Source organism: Notolabrus celidotus, chromosome 18 (genome assembly GCF_009762535.1).
Source record: "Notolabrus celidotus isolate fNotCel1 chromosome 18, fNotCel1.pri, whole genome shotgun sequence".
In the NCBI taxonomy this organism is placed as follows: Eukaryota; Metazoa; Chordata; class Actinopteri; order Labriformes; family Labridae; genus Notolabrus; species Notolabrus celidotus.
The window spans coordinates 11,221,606-11,240,521 of NC_048289.1; the positions used below are offsets into that span (position 1 = coordinate 11,221,606).

General features: G+C 38.3%; 1 protein-coding gene across 2 annotated transcripts; it reads right to left on the minus strand.

Annotated features, from left to right (window-relative positions):
- Positions 1–5,354: 5,354 nt before the first annotated feature.
- On the minus strand, positions 5,355–9,841 carry foxl3 (forkhead box L3). 2 transcript variants are annotated; one of them, XM_034708534.1, is made up of 3 exons: positions 9,595–9,841; positions 6,392–6,560; positions 5,355–6,171 (listed from the first exon to the last, which is right to left on the minus strand). In XM_034708534.1, exons 1-3 carry the CDS (start codon positions 9,723–9,725, stop codon positions 5,698–5,700), a joined length of 774 nt encoding a protein of 257 aa, XP_034564425.1. In that variant the 5' UTR covers positions 9,726–9,841; the 3' UTR covers positions 5,355–5,697. The 2 variants fall into 2 exon arrangements, with proteins under 2 accessions (XP_034564425.1, XP_034564426.1); XM_034708535.1 differs by lacking the exon at positions 9,595–9,841 and adding an exon at positions 7,325–7,356.
- Between the last annotated feature and the right edge of the window lie 9,075 nt (positions 9,842–18,916).

Consider the following 18,916-nt stretch of genomic DNA (forward strand, 5'->3'; position numbering starts at 1 on the left):
GAGAGATATATCACATATAAAGTTTTAAAATGCCACAGTCAAAATTGCAAGAATGTGCACTCCTGGACGATAACTTTGTACGAATTGTACCCTACATGTGGTTTGGGAATGTAGGCCAGAGCTGTTGTGCATTGTAGTTGCATTGCATGTCATGCTCTCACAGTGCAATGGATCTGCTCTGCAACACAGAACTTGGTCATAAAACAGCTCAAGACTTCAACAAACCCACTCTCATACTGCCCTCTGTATTAAGTGTATGGATAACATTTTTGTCAGCATCATTTTGCATTAAAGAGGCTTTAAAGTGCAATTTTATTATTGTGTCATACTTACATGTACATGCCAAGCCTGCATGAACTAACATGACACCGGGAATCTAAAAGGTCCAGGTGCATCGTGCGCCTAGTCATTGTCATAGAACAACAGGAAAATGAAAACATAATAAACAAATCTTAAACAGACTGTCTCATCTTCTTTTCCAGGCTCAAATCTGGCCAACACAAAATTTTATTTCTCAATAACTCTCTTGTGGTCAGGGTCATCATAGTTTGTAGACCAACCTCAGTGGACAGAGGAAGACTACCAGGTGTTAGTTGTGCGACCATGGATCTTTGGCTTGTAGACACATGAGGTGTCACATATAAGTATACTTGTGTCTTCATCACAAAAGCTATAATCAACTTAGGTACCGCTGAGGTCCAGAACCTGGAAGCTTTATCTAAATTTTGAAAATTGGCACTTTTTCACAGTAAGATCAGGATGTTGAGGCTTGTTTTCTTTTCAGGCTTGTTTTTTGATCAGAGCGATCAGCCGAGCCTCTCTTTTCTCTCTTTCTTACTCGCAGGCAGGTGTGAGTGAGTTGCTACAATCATGTGGACACCCTGTATCTGCCATTGAAATTTCACAACCCTGTAGTTTATTGAAATAAAACAAAATAAGATCCCTTTTTCATTGTATGATCTGTGTCTGTGCTGCCTGACAGTATGCGTCATAGATTTCATACTCTGAATCATGATGAAGTTTATTTGTTTCTTTCTTCTAATTGCACAAAAGTAAACTAGTCACTCCAGTCATACTTTACTGCTTTATACAATTACAAATAAAATATTTTTCTTTCTTTCTTTCTTTCTTTCTTTCTTTCTTTCTTTCTTAGTTAGTTAGTTAGCTGAAAAGCGACCATGTAAATTATTTAACATTCAGAGAAATATAAATGTACCTGAGCTAGCCACAAGGCTTTTTTTTTTCATCTGACCCTTTACCACATTTTGTTTGCCATTATCAAGAAAAGACAATATTTTTACTCAGCACATAGGCTACTTGTAGGCAGAGACAAAGACATTTTAAAGACTTGAAGTATCAATGAAACAGAAGTTTGTAAATTTATCAAAATTAGTCAACAATCATCATTTCACATTACCTTAAATGTTGGGGCAAACATGATATATCATTTTGTGTGTGAGTGAGTGTGTGGTTAGGGGGTAGGGGTAATGATTTTTTTCTAATGCTTATCATATTATATATGAAGGGGGCTGATTGTTCAGAATAATCCCTCCTAATTTAAATAAACAACAAGACCCAACACTGTTTACTACGTTAAGTTACATAATTACAGAGAGAGAGAGAGAGAGAGAGAGAGAGAGTAGATCAAACATAACTGGCCGCATATACAATTTTAATGTTTGAGGTGTTTGCTGTATGTTTTTGTTGATTGTTACTGTTCTGGTTTTTGTTTTTAACGCTGCAAAGCACTATGAATTGCTCTTTGTATGAATTGTTCTTTAAAGATAAACTTGCCTTGCCTTGCCTATTCCTACTTGTGTAAGGTAATGTTATACATACATTATATGTATATGTTTGTATTGTCTAGTATTTTGGTGGGGTTTTTTTTGCTGTATTTGGTACCAAAGTTGGGATCAAAGACTCAAATCTTGACCCTCTAGTGTGAGAAATATTCCTCCTCTGAAAGACTCCCACAGGTCAAATGGTAAGTAGTTATAGTAAATAGATTGTATTTGCATATCCCTTTCTCTAGTCTTGCATCAACCATGTAAAGCAATCATGTCACATCCACACACTGAGGTCAGAGGATGCTATGTAAAGAGCCCATCAGTATTATCTAATCCCATTCACTCACCAACCACAGCCACCACGGGCAGCAGGACCTAGGATCAGACCTCCAGCCTTCCGATCAAGAGGCTACATACTCTACCACTGAGCCACAGTCGCCCTTAAATGTTCATCAAACAAGAGCTGACACATTCAAACACATGTCTAGCAGGTTTCTGATTTATATTTTCATTTGAATGTCAGACCCTTTCTTTATTAAACTGCCTATTTTCCATTTTTCTACCTGGGAAATAAAAGCCTTCAGTCAGCTTCTTGCAACGTATCCCTGGCAGGGACAATCCAAGTGTAAACATTTCTCTTGACTGCCATTGATTGACGTGCTGGGTTGATTTTCTCATTACTGACACACACTTGAAGCCATTTAAAAATAAAAGCATATTCCAGCCTTAAAGTGCTGTACCTGCAGCAGCTCTGCACATGCTTGAAAATGTCAGAGGGCAGAGACGTGTGTATGTCAAAGTCCTCAGGGTATTTCACTGATCTTCATTAGTATGTGCTGATTTCAGTGTGTTTCTGATGTAGTCCGAGCAGCTCAGGGAAATGGTTAAGACCAGGGAATGTAGTCATAAATTAACATTTGTCTTCATCACAATAATCCTCACCACAGCCTAAACAAGCTCTCCAGACTAAATTACCCGTTTGTGTTTATGATTTACTTTATATTAACGTTGCAGATCAACGCTTTCCCAATTTTCTCTTTACCTGCCAGACTGCTGTTTCCTGCCCCTGAGCTGCTCATTTCACATTGTTTCAGAAACGCATCTCCCCACTTGTAGAAATGTGCATGAGTTTATTATTATTGCATGAGTGATTATAAACAACTGTTAGAAGGATTAAGTGGGAATGAAACCAAAAGGAAACATTTATTTAATAGAGGCCATTCATTGGGACACTGTGCCAGTAGCTACACTTTCATATATTCACTCACAACACAATCAGCGCGTTGACTTTTCGGGCCTGATGCCTTTGCTTTCTGTTTAGCCGCCTCAAAAGAACCTGGTCGCCTCGGAGCACTTTATGCTAAGTTAATTTACCCAAATATATCCGCGGCATCATGGCGACGGCCCCTCGCTATTCAACATCAACAACTTTGTTAATGGAAACTTGCTGATCCATAAACGTTTGTGCTGCTGCCGCCGTTAGCTGGGGGGCAGTTCACATATGAATGTTAAAAACCCACAAAATCGATGAGGGGCATTTGCAAAGGAGGCATAAGGTGTGTTTAATTATATCTGTGTATGTGTGTGTGAGTTTGTTTTGGGGGAGGGGCGTTTGTTCAGGCTCAGGCAGGGGCCTCTTGTATTTAAATAGGGTCACATCTCGGCCTCACCTTGTAAGTGTTATGCTATATTAAATGCCACTCATGTTAAGTGTGTTGAAAGCCTCCTCTGATGTAGTCAAGACATAATATAAAGGTTAAATTGAAAAATGTCCCTTCAACAGCACAGCTACACACCATGATTGATCTCCCGTGTACAGGCAGGAAATGTTAGCAACACTGCAGCCTTTTTTAAGTGTGTGAATACAAAATGTTGTAATAAGGAGTGACGGGATTAAAATTTAAGTGTCAGTCAATCAGGATTTTCAAAAGGTCAATAAAGAAATTAGCTAAATGTGGGCAGAAGGTGGGTTTGAAGTGATGGAGTTCAGTCAAAACAGGTTCTTTGCCACAGCAGATTTGTCATCGTAAGTAAAAGCACAAGTGGGAGCAAATAAAGCAATGGATGTGTTACATTCAAGTCTCTCTGTTAGACTTCACAGTTACCGTTTCCCAGATTTCATATTCACAAAATATGAAGCATTTTTTGGATAAAGTATGTGGAGGGCTGAGGAGATTAATTAATTTAATTTGATTTATTAATTTGACTATTTAATTTAATCTTGTAATTATTTCTTTATGTACATAACGGCAAGGTGAATTTTTGATTTAAACTGTTATTTGAAAATAGCCAAATTTTCAATTGTCCTGTAAAGGATGCTGTTCTCCCATCATGAACTGCACCAAAAACAAAAAAGTTTTTCAGCTGAATAAAGCCTGAAATACTTGTGGGAGGCTGAGGATCTTGAGAAAAGAAGGAACAAATCTTAAATCTTAAAGCTCCTGTAAGGAGGTTGTTTTTTTTTTTAACTTTTTAAAAAAATGTAAAAAAAAAACAAGATCGTTAACAAAAAAATTGACAATCTGTATTTCGTGATTTTTAGTGTCTGTAAAAGCTACAAGGGGGAAGGTGTAAGACGAGGCAATTTACATGACGCTGAAGAGAAACCTTTTTTTTTAAGTTTTCCAATACTGATGATGGATAATACATTTAACTGTTAAAAAGAAACAGGATGAGACTTTTGTCAGAACACACAATTTGCACATATAAAGAACAAGATCAGCAGAGTTATAAGATGTATCACTTTGTCCACAGGGGGTGCCAAAATCAAGACAAGGAGAAAGTTCCACACAGGAGCTTTAAAAGGAGATTCCATGTTGCTGTATACAGTATTTACTATACAATACGTAAGGTGTAATGTATTGTTGGTCAGTGGTTATGCCAAATAGAAGCCCAACAGGGTGAGACAAGACCCCAGCATGAAGAAGCCCAATAATAAAAATGATCTGAATCAGCGTTGAGCTTTCTATCATCAAGCTAATGGGATAAAGATAAGATGTGGATAAACACCAGTGTCAGAACAGTGTCCAATACCTATGTTCAACCAATACATTGGCACATCCTAGATTATTAAATGAACAGTTTTTATGTACGTCACCCGGGACGCCCCCCTGAAGTCATAATTCATTCATGGAAAAAAGTGTTTGTTTGCAACTCAGTCTTGTTCTGTGTCATCAAACCAACACACTGATGGTATTGTGCAAGTTCTATCTGTCGAAATGTTGTCATGTTGCTTTCATCAACTTATTATCACACTGTGTTGTCATTGTCTTGTTTTAGCTAACAATGCTAACCATAACAAGAGCTAATGGCTAAAATATTTTCTGAGATGTTTCAGCTCATAACTGGAACACGGGCGACTCAAAACCGATGTCATTCCCAGCTCTGACGTCGGACTTTGGTAAATGTAACGCACTAAGAGGCTCGGGGTGTCACGTGATGTTTTTAAGTTTAACTGGCTGAAATATCCGGTTTAAAGAATGACAGGCAACAAGAGAAAACAACATGATTCTGAAGGAAATTCTCCTTTTTATGAAGAAAAGCAGCTCAACTTTTAATAATTTGGAGTATGTCAGACTTTTAAAGAACTTTCAAACACATTTTACTTTTACTCTGAATATACAGAACATGTAGAGAGCACTGTTAATCTAGTCTATGTCAGCACTGAACTCTGCACAAACAGTGTAATGGAATTACGGAGATTTTTTTTCTTACTGTCTTGTTCTGTATGGTTCACATTCGGGTGTTTTATGTAAAGTCAGTCACACATACTGTACCTGTACACTTTGTTCTTTGTTTATATTTTCAAGTCAGTTAAATTCCTCCAATCTCTGGACTTCCTCACAGTCCCTCCCAGGTTTTGACACAGACCATTAAGGATAATAAGTCTCATCTCTGTCTTCTTCTCCTCTCACAGAGTCCAGAAGTGCAGGTTCAGGTGCTGGGGCTCCAGAACGTGTACTGGTGGTCCTGTAGTTGCCATGTGAACGGTGCTGTGTGAGGATCTGAACCCTGTCAGTGGTGGATCCGGAGTGGACAGGATGTAGTCAATGCTAAACTTGATCTCAGACTCGGGTTTCCCGGGCTGGGTAGGGTTCAGGTTAAGCTGGTTCTGCTTTGGGCCCGGCCTGGGCCTGTCAGGGGTCAAAGGGCAGAGAGAGGAGTCGGATTCGGGGCCTCGAGCGGTGGGTGCGTGCTGATTGGTTCGACTCTCCAAAGGGTGGAAATGTGTTTCTCCTGAATCTCGGAAACCAATCTTCATGTTCCTCCTGCGCCTGCGACGCCTGAAGTTTCCATTTTCGAAGAGGTCGAGCATAGATTCACAGCCGGTGGCAAAAGTCCAGAAGTTTCCTTTTCCCTTCTCATTGCCCTCTGTCCGAGGAACCTGAGGAACAAAACACACAATAACCTCAGGTGACTGACTGCAGAAAAAGTCATAGTTTTTCTCCAACTTTTTAACCACTGAGAAGATTTATCAAATGTGAGTCATGACAGGAAAGCATGGTTGAACACTTAAGAAAAAAAAACTGAGTAAGATTATACAATATGTAAAACCAGCAGATATTCTATGATGTGGCTATATGGTCTGGATAGTGTTGTCACACCTTGATGAAGCAGCTGTTGAGAGACAGGTTGTGTCGGATCGAGTTCTGCCAGGCTCTCTGGTTGGAGCGATAATAAGGAAATCTCTTCATGATGAACTCGTAGATTCCTGACAGAGTGACCCGCTGATCAGGGCTCTGCTGGATCGCCATGGCTATCAGAGCTATGTAGCTGACACACACACACACACACACACACACACACACACACACACACACACACACACAGAAGTACAGATACACATTAATTAACGCTACACAAGTTGAGTAAAGCTCGAACATGATAAATCCTGTAATATGACAAAACCTATTAACAGTACAGCTAGGCTACTCTCTTGTTTTTTTTTAACTACGTTTATTACTGTCATTATAATGCATTAAAAATTTAAAAACCTTGAAACAAAGGTTATTATCTTATTAGACAAGGTGAAACCTTTTAATTTAAACAAAAAAGTATAATAATGGAGTACAAGTAAAATATTTTATATAGTCCTGTGTTCATCTTTGCCTCCGCGAAAATCAAGTGAATACTTAAATACAAAGATTGTTTTTTCAGCTAGATACAGATACTGGTCCCTATCTTTTTTAAGTATGTCCTTTTTAATTTGCAATTGTGTAGCCAGTACATTTAGTTCAATTCAATCTTATGTTATTTGTGTAGATCATTGTGAACAAATGTACACAGGGGATAAAAGAAATAAAGAAAAACAAAAAAAATTAAAAAATGATATTTATATTTCAGAAATAAAGTTATTGTACATTTAAAAAATGACCTTGCACCAGTTCTTACAACATACACACACATAAGTACTAAAGGCATGAGAGAAAAGCAGTGTGTTAAGGCTGCTCTTAAAATAACTTAAAGTTTCCACAGACCCCAGATCAGCAAGCAGCTTGTTTCACAAAACAGCCCCATAGTGACTAAAACACTTTCACCTGTTTTACATTCAGGAGGCCCACACCTGGTGGATATTGTCAGTGAGCAGGTCATAGAGATATTGAGGTGCTTTACGGTTCAGAGCTTTGTAGACTAGAAGCAATGTTTTTAATTCAGCACTGTGCCGGACCGGAAGCCAAGAGGAGCTTTGTTTAATATGCTCTGCTCTTTCGACCTCTGTAAGCGGTCTAGTGGTAACGTTTTGGATGAGCTGAAGGTCATGAACTGACTTTTTGGGACTTTACGGTCGTCTAATCTGCTGGAGATGAGTGCATGAACTAGTTCTCAGAGTCAGATTGGGAAATGAAACTGCTCAGTTTGGAAATGTTCTTTGGAGTAGTAGAAAGCTGTCTTTGTAACAGCTGTGATGTGATGCTGGAAGTTTAAATTTGCATCAGTTTTGACACCCAGGGTCCTGACATGCAAACTGTGCTGAAGAGGGAAGGATGATGAAATGGATATAAACCAGAAACAATATTTTCAGTTTCATCTTTGTTTAGCTGTAAATACATTTCTGCCCTTTGTTTCACTGTAAGCATTTGCTTTTGCATCCAGCAGAGCGAAAGAGAAAACCTCTGTGTATACACCCTAACATGATACTGGCTTATTTCACTCATTAGTTGCATCAGTGTGTCAGTGTGTGTTAAATAAGTAACAATCAATCAACATTTGCCAATATTCCTAAAACAAATTGAGTATTTTCTTTATTCTTATCCTTAATGAACCTAACACACTTGTGCTTACAAAATGTTTTTCCAGTTTTTCCAACCACTCAAAGTGCTTTTACACTCCTCACAGGTACCCATTCACACCACAGTCATAAACTGCCAGCAGAGGATGCGATAGCAGGGAGGGCGGGAACCATCAGTATCAACTAGTTCCATTCATACATATTCAAAAAAACTGCCAGCTATGCCACGGGGAGAAATTGGGGATTCAGTATGCCTTTGGACACTACAGCATGTGACAGCAGGAGCTGGGATCGAACCATTTAACTTCCTATTAAGAGACAACCGATTCTACCACTGAGCCACAGCCGCCCAATGCATGTCACCCTCTCCTTTGTAGAAACAAACTAGACTTAATCTAGTAAACTTGAAAAATGTACAAATAAAGTTAGATTTAATGTCAAACATGTAAAGACAGACACAAAGAGACAATCAGTGTACAGTTTGGTGTGCTGCCAGTGTTTGTCAGTGCTTTAAAAAAATGTATTGATTTGAGTCAAAATGGGCTTCTGTATGATTTGGAGTGGTTTGCGCTGCACCAAAATCACGCAAATCACAGATGCAGAAAATATGGAAAAGCAATCTATTTAAGTTTTTGCAGCTCTGAATTTAGGTAAACCCAACAATATTTGAGGAGAATTTATTCATTGCTGTTTGGAGTTATTTTAAAATGGAGACTCTTCAAGAATCTCAAATAAATAAAAATGATTGATTTTGTATCAGTCAGACTCAACGTTACTGTTAACTTACTTAGAATGAAACAGGAGATTTTAATTTGAACATATACTTAGTAATTGTAAAATAGTTGCTTCTGCAGAAGTAATATACTGAAAAGTTTAGAGTAAGACATAAACGCTACGGTCAAAATAACAGTGGGAGGTTCAATGCCCGCTGTTTGACAGTAGGTACTCAACAATAATAATCCACACAGGTATTATCATCAACATTCACAAAATCTAACTCTTATTGAACACCATGTGTACTCTTATAAAATTGTGATTTTTGGCTTTTTAAAATAAATTGTTTAGATTTCATATAATTTTGTAAATGTGACAAAAAAATGTAAGCCATAATTTAATACTTTTTAAAGTTAAAACAAAAATCTATTTGACATTAAAAGATAATCACTACCAGCGCATCAAAGAAATACATTATTTTAATACTCAAATATAACTTTAAGCTACACCACAGATATAATCATCATACATATTCTATAACAAGATAATGTTTCACAAGTAGGCCTAATATGTTTTAAAAACTATGAATAAAGGCTGAACAAAGCTATACTTTTTTTCTCATTTAGGCCGTCATGATAGAAAAAGGAGGCTAAATTAATGTGGGACAAAAAGAAAAAATTTACTTTGAACAGTAAGATCTAAAAAAAAAGATATTTCAGGTCAAACATCAGCAAAACAATAAAAAAAAAACTCTGTACATGAGTTTTTAGGATGTATAAAATGTTTAGGTCGTGGTAAAGTGTTAAATAGGTTATTATTGTCACTTAGAGAAAAACTAGAATCACAAGTTGGATTGATCCTCACCTGTAAGCAGGTCTGCACATCTTCTTCTCCTCGTCCGTGCTGGATGAAGGGTATCCGTCTCCATCGTAGTTAAAACAGTTGAAGGGGTAGTGAGAGTTATCGAACATGTTTACACCTGCAGGAGTCGGCATTTGATTCACAGTGTGTGACTCTCCTGACCTTGGCCTTGCAGCACCCTGACACCCTGACACCCTGAGACCCTAACACCCAGTCCTGCTGCTCTGCTCACCCACCATCCTCTGTTCTGCTCAGCCTGCTGACTCTGTAAGCTCTGCTAGTGACGGCTGCCTCAGACCCCCCTCACACACACACATACACACACACACACACACACACACACACACACACACACACACACACACACACACACACACACACACACACACACACTCCTCTTCCTCCTCCTCCTTCTTCTTCTCTCTGTCCCAGCTGCTCTCCAGGAATGGTTGTTGGTCTAAACACTCAGGACCGCATCTCTGAGGTCTTTTAACTCTTCTTTTTTTCTCTTTGTCTCATCTTACGGAATTTCAGATTTACAAGCTTAGACTTTTACTTAAATTTATCCACTTGGTACAGATATTTTCTAGGATATTAAAACAAAAACTAGTAGTAGTTTATCAATTACACTTTTTTTAGTGAGTGCAGACAATGCAACATTAATCAATGTTTTTTTTTCCAAATATGAAACGCTTTAAACAGACACATATATGAAGGCTTCAGCAGTCAACACAGGATACAAAAAAAAAGGTATTCATCCAGAAAGAAACTTTTCTTAGGCTAAATATTTGCCTTAAATATGTATTCATGTGTTATTTTATTTCTTTACAAGCCTTGTTTTTGTTTTCTCTTTAAGGCTATATTTTGAATTTAAAACTATATTCTAAAATAGTCCAACCAGACAGACAGCTGTGAGATAAGTTTAGATTGTCCTCCCACTGTAGTGTGAAGTGAAAAATCGCACAAACAGGAAATGCTCAAGTGCAGCGACAGCAGAATTTAGATTTCAAAAACTGCCCCAGGCTTCAGACAATAGCCTTTACACTGAGCAGGATACTTGGTTCCTTTTTGATGTTTATATTTTTAACAGCATTCACCAACGCTGGGCTATAGGGTCTGTTGGCCTTTGTTTAGTACGAATGAAAGCTTCTTGGGTCACCACAGACCTTGCTAAATCAAGCAGACTCTTTTAAAGATTATTGATCTGATTTAGCAATGTACTTTTAAATATGATGTTATCACACTCAGATAGAGCAGACTGAGGGACAAAAAAGTTTGTGGAAAATTTTACAAGAACACTAGAATTTTCAAAACAATCAGTGATGATGAAAAAAGCAGAAGGTGTAGTGTAGTATGGTAATGCTGCAAAATGTGCATGCAGGATATGATATGAGAAGGAATGACAGAACATGATGTAATAGAATATAATAGGATACAATATGATACAATACAGTACAATATAGAATGATACAGTACATTACAGTTTGATATAACACACAATGATACAATACTAAACATGACAGAACCTTGTGATTCAATATACCAAAACGTCATAGTCTCTGATATGATACAGTGAGATACCATATTGTACCATGTGATGTGAAACAATTCATTACCCTCATTACAGTAAAATAACAGATGAAAAGTTTTGTAACAGAACTTAATTTAACACAATGGGTACAGAGGAAACATCATTGAATCCATTATTGTAATGATCATATTATATTTACCTAATGATGTAATGGAATGCAATACGACATGATAAAATGAAAGACAAATTGATACAATATGAAAAAATATGATACAACACAAAACAATACGATACAATTTGATACAATACAACCATATTCGAAAGGACAGGATTTAACATGATACAATAAAAAGAAATATGATACAATACTTTATAATTTGATACACTAAGATGCAATATAATAAGATACAATCAGAAGACAATAGATTACACACAATAAAACGAAAAGAGAAGACATGACAAGACAGGACAGGACAAGACAGGACAGGACAGGACAAGACAGGACAGGACAGGACAGGACAAGACAGGACAGGACAAGACAAGACAGGACAGGACAAGACAAGACAGGACAGGACAAGACAAGACAAGACAAGACAAGACAAGACAAGACAGGACAAGACAGGACAAGACAGGACAGGACAGGACAGGACAGGACAAGACAGGACAGGACAAGACAGGACAGGACAGGACAGGACAGGACAGGACAAGACAGGACAGGACAAGACAGGACAGGACAGGACAAGACAGGACAGGACAGGACAGGACAAGACAGGACAGGACAAGACAAGACAAGACAGGACAGGACAAGACAAGACAAGACAAGACAGGACAAGACAAGACAAGACAAGACAAGACAAGACAAGACAAGACAGGACAAGACAGGACAGGACAGGACAGGACAGGACAAGACAGGACAGGACAGGACAGGACAGGACAGGACAGGACAGGACAGGAGCCGACACCAAACAAAAAGACAAGACAAGTCAAGACACGACAGGACACGACAAGGGCACGACACAATACAAAACAATACACAACAATAGAATATGCACAAGTCAATACAATGCGATACAACACTCCACATATGATACATCAGTATGAGATATGATATATGATATGATACGCTATGATACAATAAGATACAATACACATGACATGAAACAAAATAGTCAATACAGGACAATCCGCGACATGAAACAATGAGATAGTCTTTGTGTTGAAAGTACTTAACACAATGCAAAGCCATTGTACAGCATTATTAGTGATAATATCAGAGGCTAGTTGTTGATTATTTTTTTGAGCTAACATGGGTTCCACTTTAAATCTGATTTAAGGCTCTTTCAGGATCTGCTGCTCGGTGAATGAACAATTAAGAGGTCTAACTATAATGGGATGGTTTTTGTTATTTAAAAGTTAACTTCAGATAAAACATGACAAAATAGTTAGATATGGAGCCTTAAAAATAGGGACACATTTTTGCACAAGATTTGTAGTATAATGCTTGTAGTGGCTGATGTAACGTGCAGCAAACACCCTCAACCTACAGATTTGTGGTCGTTCACTTTTGCCCAACTCCAACCCATTACACTGTTTTATTAAATTTTTCTTCAAATAGTCTTCAGCCCTTATTCTGCTAACTCAAGTGACATCATCAAAGGTCCTTAATCAGAGTTAATACAGCTCTCTCTCAAGCTCAAAAGGCTGTAATAAGAAACAACTCCTCTCTCTGAAATACTGAGGCTATCTTCTCATCACCAGCAGACAGACTTTAAAGTTTAGAATCGAGCATCCTCTTTAACTTGGACTCACTGGTGGTGGAGTACTGGCAGACGACGAGCAGTAGCAGCCTGAGTGAGTGTGCTAGACAAATGCCTCTGCTCACCCATCTATATGATTCTGGGTGGTCCGCTAAACTTGTAGTCGGCCTTCATGTTTTATTTTGCTTCTTTTTATAGCCTAATCTCTCTAACTGTACTCAAAACAGCCAACCCCAAACCAACAAACAACATCCTTTGCATCTTTGTTTTCTTTTTCTCTCTGTTAACTATTTGGTTTTGTGTGTGTGTGTGTGTGTGTGTGTGTGTGTGTGTGTGTGTGTGTGTGTGTGTGTGTGTGTGTGTGTGTGTGTGTCTCTACTCTGGCAGACGTTTAGTCAACAACGGGAAGTTTTAGAGATGCTATCTATAATGCTCTATAATGGCCATAAATTGTTTCCGTGTCTATGAAACAGGGGGATGTGTATTTTGAAGGGATCTTAAAGGGGCAATTGGAGGTCTCCTGTGGGGCGACAGAGGCCAGAAAACAGCCTGAGGTCTGCAGGGCCTCTGTGTGTGGCCCTGCTGCTGCAGGAGAGGCCTCTAGGAGCTGTAATGGCCGACACAGAGGCATTGAAATAATTCTCTCTTTATTTCTGATAAGGCTAACGAAGCAGCTCAAAGATCAACACTGAACTTACCATTACGTGCAAGTCAAGATCTTTGAGTTCTACAGGAATGTATCTTCTGATATCACTTTTCTCCCGTTTGTCTCTTGTGTTTGTCTGAATGAATTTTGTCTATTTCTCTTTACATTCATACACAGCTCTGTTTTTAAAGTAATAAAGTCAGTGCTGTGAGGGAGGGTGCGTGGATGCAGGCTCATAGCCATTGAGCACATTCTGCATGTTCTTTGAGGTGACATTTTTTAAGAACGATAGCGTGGGTTTACGTTGTATTTACTGCAGTCAGGGGCAGGGGGCACATGTTTTATCGATTTTCTCACCTTTTTATAAATGTTGATGAGATTGTTTTGATGTGTTGATGTACGATTAATTTCTTTAAGTAGCCCAATAAAATGTTAAAATGAAAACACCTAAAAGATAAGCACTGCCAGACAGGTCTGTGGTGAAGTGTTTGGTTCTGTGTGCTTTCAGTGCTATGTCCATTGGAGATGGAAATATACACTCTCCCCACACTATAGTTCGAACTGTGCTTTTGAAGTACAATATCCAAATCACGGAATGAAAACACAGAGGAAAGAAAGCTCATTGAAGCAGCCTTGTGGTGTTAAGGACAGGCCTGCTACCTTTCCATCTGATGTTTCTGGGTTCAGATCCCACTATCGGATTCCAATGTGAGATGGAAATGAAACACTTCCCACACAGAGTGGTTGTACTATGCTTTTTAACGACTACAACAAAATAATAGAATGAAAAGACCAGGAAAAAAAGCATGCACTATCAAGAAGCTCTGTAGTGTGATGGACAGGGCTGCTGCCTTTGAGTCTGATGGTTCTGGCTTCAAGTCCAGTGGAGGGAAAGTACAAAGTTGAGGCAGGGACAGTACAAGTTTGAGGCTGTCGACAGAGACAGTGGAAGGAGGAATGGTAAGAGGTAAGAGGAAGGAAGAGGCAGGACAAAAGCAATGGCATCAGTAAAGCCATGAAAATCCCCATAACAAGGAGAAAAGGCAATGATGAAGGCGCAGAAATAAGAAATAAGGTGGTACTTGTAAGATTGTTGTTGTTGTTTGTGAAATGTCTGCGCTGGATTACGGTGATGTCTTATATATGCACGCCTCTGCTCAAAGCTTGCACATGCTGGATACCGTGTACCATGGAGCCTTGAGGTTTATCACCAATTTTAAAACTATGACTCACAACTGAATGCTGTCCTCGATAGTAGGATTGTCTTCCCTGTCATCACGCAGGCAAAAACATTGGCATCTTTTAATCTAGAAATTCATCTTAAGTCTACTTCCCTCTTACCTCCTCACCTACATTACACAAAAGAGCTCAGGATCTCGTAATCTTCGATCTCAGGATCTCTTATTACTATCTGTTCCATGGAAAAAAGGCCTTCAGGTTTGCTGATCGGGAATAACTTACAAAAGGATCTGAAACTTTGTGGTCGGAAAACTTTGAATGCTTTTAAGCGGACCTTAAACGACTTGGAAGCTGATGCATCTGTCTGCAGATGTTTTCTTTAAATGTCACTGTTTTTCTGGAGGTATTGTGTAGCTGTTGTATGTGCTATTTGTGTATTGTCTATTTGTAACTTTGTAACTGTGCTGCTGCCTATCTTGGCCAGGACTCTCTTGGAAAAGAGCTTTTTAATCTCAATGAGCATTTCCTGTTTAAATAAAATAATAATAATAATAATAATAATAATAATAATAATAATCATAAGAATAATAATAATAAGAATAATAATAATAATAATGTGTTTTACCCTTCAGAGCCAATGTGTATGTGACTTAAAATGCAAAATGTATCAATACATTTCTGGCTTTATTTAAAAAATGGGGTTCTTGAACCCCTGAGACCAATGACTTTCCTGGGTATGGGCTTACTAGAAATACTGCTGAAAATAAGGAGGTGAAAAATATCCTGAGGTCTGGCCCTGGCCTTATGATGATGTAACACTTATAGTAGGTAATATTTTGCACCTACTGTTTCTCAAGTTATATTGTAATGCATGACCTGACTTTTACTAAAGCTTGTTTACACAATATATTTCCTACCTCTTCCCAAGTTAAAGAATCTTTGTTCACATTTCTTACATGAACACCTAACACTATGTTCTTGGATTAATCTGTGTAGTCTTTTGCTTTCTGCATTTACATAATAGTGTCAACTGGCAGGATTTGTCAGGGTTAACTTAACCCAGATCAGAGCACACTGACTGATTCATACAAAGTGGTTAACAGACTGAAATTGTAGACAAAAGGAGGAGAGGAGGAGGTGAGTGCACCAGGTTGGTCTGAGCTGAGATCAGATAAGCACCTCCTGCTTCACTCCCATGACCAGGCTTCCTCTGTCTGCGGCTGCTGCAGTGATTACAGCCTGCACTTCTCTGGTCACTCTCCGTCCCTCTGATGGTTGTCTTGGACTCAACTTCCTCCACTCAGAGCTCCGTCTGCATGCATATGTGTATGTGTGTGAGTGTGTGTGTGTATGCATTTATGTAAACCAACCAAGAAGCTTTTCCGGGGGGTGTTCGGTGAGGAAAGGTTATCAAAACACAACAGTGCAGTGGGAACTGTAAACATGCTCATGCACAGAGCTGAGACTGAGGGCCGTTTTCCTCTGCAGCCAGAGCAGGCCTGTGCACACCTGAGTGTTCATTTTGAACCAATAGTTCTTATTCTGACTCACTGGGTTTTACAATTTGATCAGCACTGATGGCTGTAACCTGCTGCTTTTCTTCACAACAGAGGAACTTTTTTTTAATTTCAACATTTTGGGCCCTTGCTAAGACCGATTTCGCCATCCATTTTTAAAAAACAAAACACCTTTGGGACATAAGGCCCCTGATAAACAGTCATCTCTGGATGTTTTGTCTATTTACAACAGTTTGTAGACTATGACTCAAATTGTGATTATATTATTCTATATGTATAATATATTATATATATATTGTAAGATTTAGAGAGTTCTCTAGATATGGTATTACCATTATTGTCATCCACATAATAATGACATACTGTTGATGAGCAAAACATGAACTTTCAAATGTCTCCAGCTGATCTCTGCTCGAGTTTAAAAAGGTCAAAACAGTTGTAGTGTCACTTTAAAGGTTTACTCCACCAATTTAAAAAGTTGTCAGTCAATTTACAAGTCACAGGAACAAGTCTCCTTCCTTTGATTAAGTTGAATGAAAACGTTTTCAAACTTTGCAAGCTTGCAGTTTCAGGTGCGACACATAACTGTTGCAGCCGCTATATTTGTGATCAGGGAATTTCCATTTTTCTGTTGTTTCATTTTTATTTTTTACTCCTTTGAAATAAAATCACTTCAGGGGTAAAGGTTTATCTCAGAAGTTAAATCATTTGCACAATGTAGGACTACAGTCCATGCCCCACCACTACCCGGGTTCAATTTAGATCTGTGGCCCTTTTTACCCTATGTCCACTCTCTCTTCCTGATTTCTTATCTTATCCACTATCCTGTCTCCCCATACTGGCAGAATAGTCCGAAAAAAAAATGTAAAACAACCATTCCTTAAGCCGGCTCAATAATTTATGTTTCCCTGCATCTATATATGATTGATGCTTTAAAATAGGATTCACTTTTCTGGCAGCTGCTTTTGCACATGCTCAGTTTGCTCTCTTGTGGACAAATGAAGTAATGCACCACTGTTAAGTGAGTCCAAGGGTTCATTTTGATAGAAAACCTGATGTAACTGGTGATAATTAATTTCAAACAAATGTTTCTCTAGTCTTTTCACCAGAGGTGTCCAAAGTATTCACATTCATTACTCAAGTAGAAGTATAGATACTAGGGTTTAAAAAGACTTCTGTAGACGATGAAGTATCAACTCAAACTTTTTACTCAAGTAAAAGTGTAAAAGTACTGGTTTCAAAACTACTGAAAGTATAAAAGTAAAGTAATGTAAGGGGAAAAAATGACTTAAGGACAAAAGCTTAGGCTGCGCCACAGGAGCCTATAGTGCACTACCCCACCTCCCCAAAAAACATGTTTCTGAAGGCCATAATGACTATAATGTTTTATTAATATGTTAATGTTGGGATATTTGTTTCAGCCACATTTATGCCCATTGAAAATGAAAGCATTTTTGTTCAATGCAAATACATTAAAGAACCATATTTGTTGTCTACTGAGCACTAACATGTTTCATGGAGCGGAAGATATGATGACTTGTTGCCTATAAGTATTTTAATGGTGCAAAAAGTCAAACTTCACAGGCATGTTATCAATAGCCTTTATTGGAATGTAAATGCACATAAATGTGTTTTTTTTTTAAAGATGACAAGCCGGAATGAAAACAAGCCGAAATGAAATAGGAGTAATTACTCCAGTAAAGTATAGATACCCAAAATTTCTAGTTAAGTAACTTAACAAAGTATTTGTACTTTGTTACTTGACACCTCTGCTATTCACAGCTTATGTTGCATATCTGTCCGTCTTTAGAGAGGTATCCCTCCTCCCTGTACTACTTCTAATGTTTTCTTCTGCTATGAGAGGTTGGAGGGGATTTGTCTTTAAAGTGTTGTTCATGTAAAGAGTACTAAACTTCCAATGTCAGTTGAGACTTGTGGTCTTGAGCAACCAAATGAAATTAACCTTGACTTGCTGTGATAGAGGTAGGCCACTTAAATGATATAATGATAACACAACATAAAAATTAAAAAGCAGCATAGCAAAGCATTTACTACAGAAGAAATCAGAAACACTCCAAAGTTCTGCTTATTTTGTTTTATTGCACTTTTACCATGATGCAAATAAGTGAAAAAAATCCACAGAAACCATGAGTTGAATAAAAAAGAAGCATTTTCACTTCAACATCACACCCCCGAAAGGTTCTCCATGGATCCACACACACACACACACACACACACACACACACACACAGACGCACACGCACACATACACACACACACGCATACACTTCCACACACACCGAACTGACCTGACAGGACAATGAAAACTCAGGCTCTGTAATAAAATGCTTATGGAACAGAGGGCGTCAGCACACGTACACACACACACACACTCACGTACCAATGCAAACACACACACACACACACACACACATGCACACACACACATAGTATGTAGACCTCTTTTTCTTATCTATGACTCGTACCCAAGAGGAGTTGAACCCTTTCTGCTATGAAACCAGACATTCAAGTATTTCTATCATTGCACAGGCACTAGATTTTCCTACTGAATATATTAACTTTCAGCCAGACACCAACAGTTCTGCTATCAGCTGTTGGTTTTGAATGAAATGTACATCCTGAAAAATAGTCTCTCCACAACAGCAACATCTGGACATCAAATATATTACAACAA

Bases quoted from the DNA above. Each gene is read 5' to 3' on its own strand.
- foxl3 (XM_034708534.1), bottom strand. From the start codon at position 9,725: ATGCCGACTCCTGCAGGTGTAAACATGTTCGATAACTCTCACTACCCC. The intron at 6,561-9,594 runs GTGAGGATCAAT...TGTGTGTGTCAG, and splicing joins ATGTGCAGACCTGCTTACAG to CTACATAGCTCTGATAGCCA. The intron at 6,172-6,391 runs GTGTGACAACAC...TTTGTTCCTCAG, and splicing joins TCAACAGCTGCTTCATCAAG to GTTCCTCGGACAGAGGGCAA.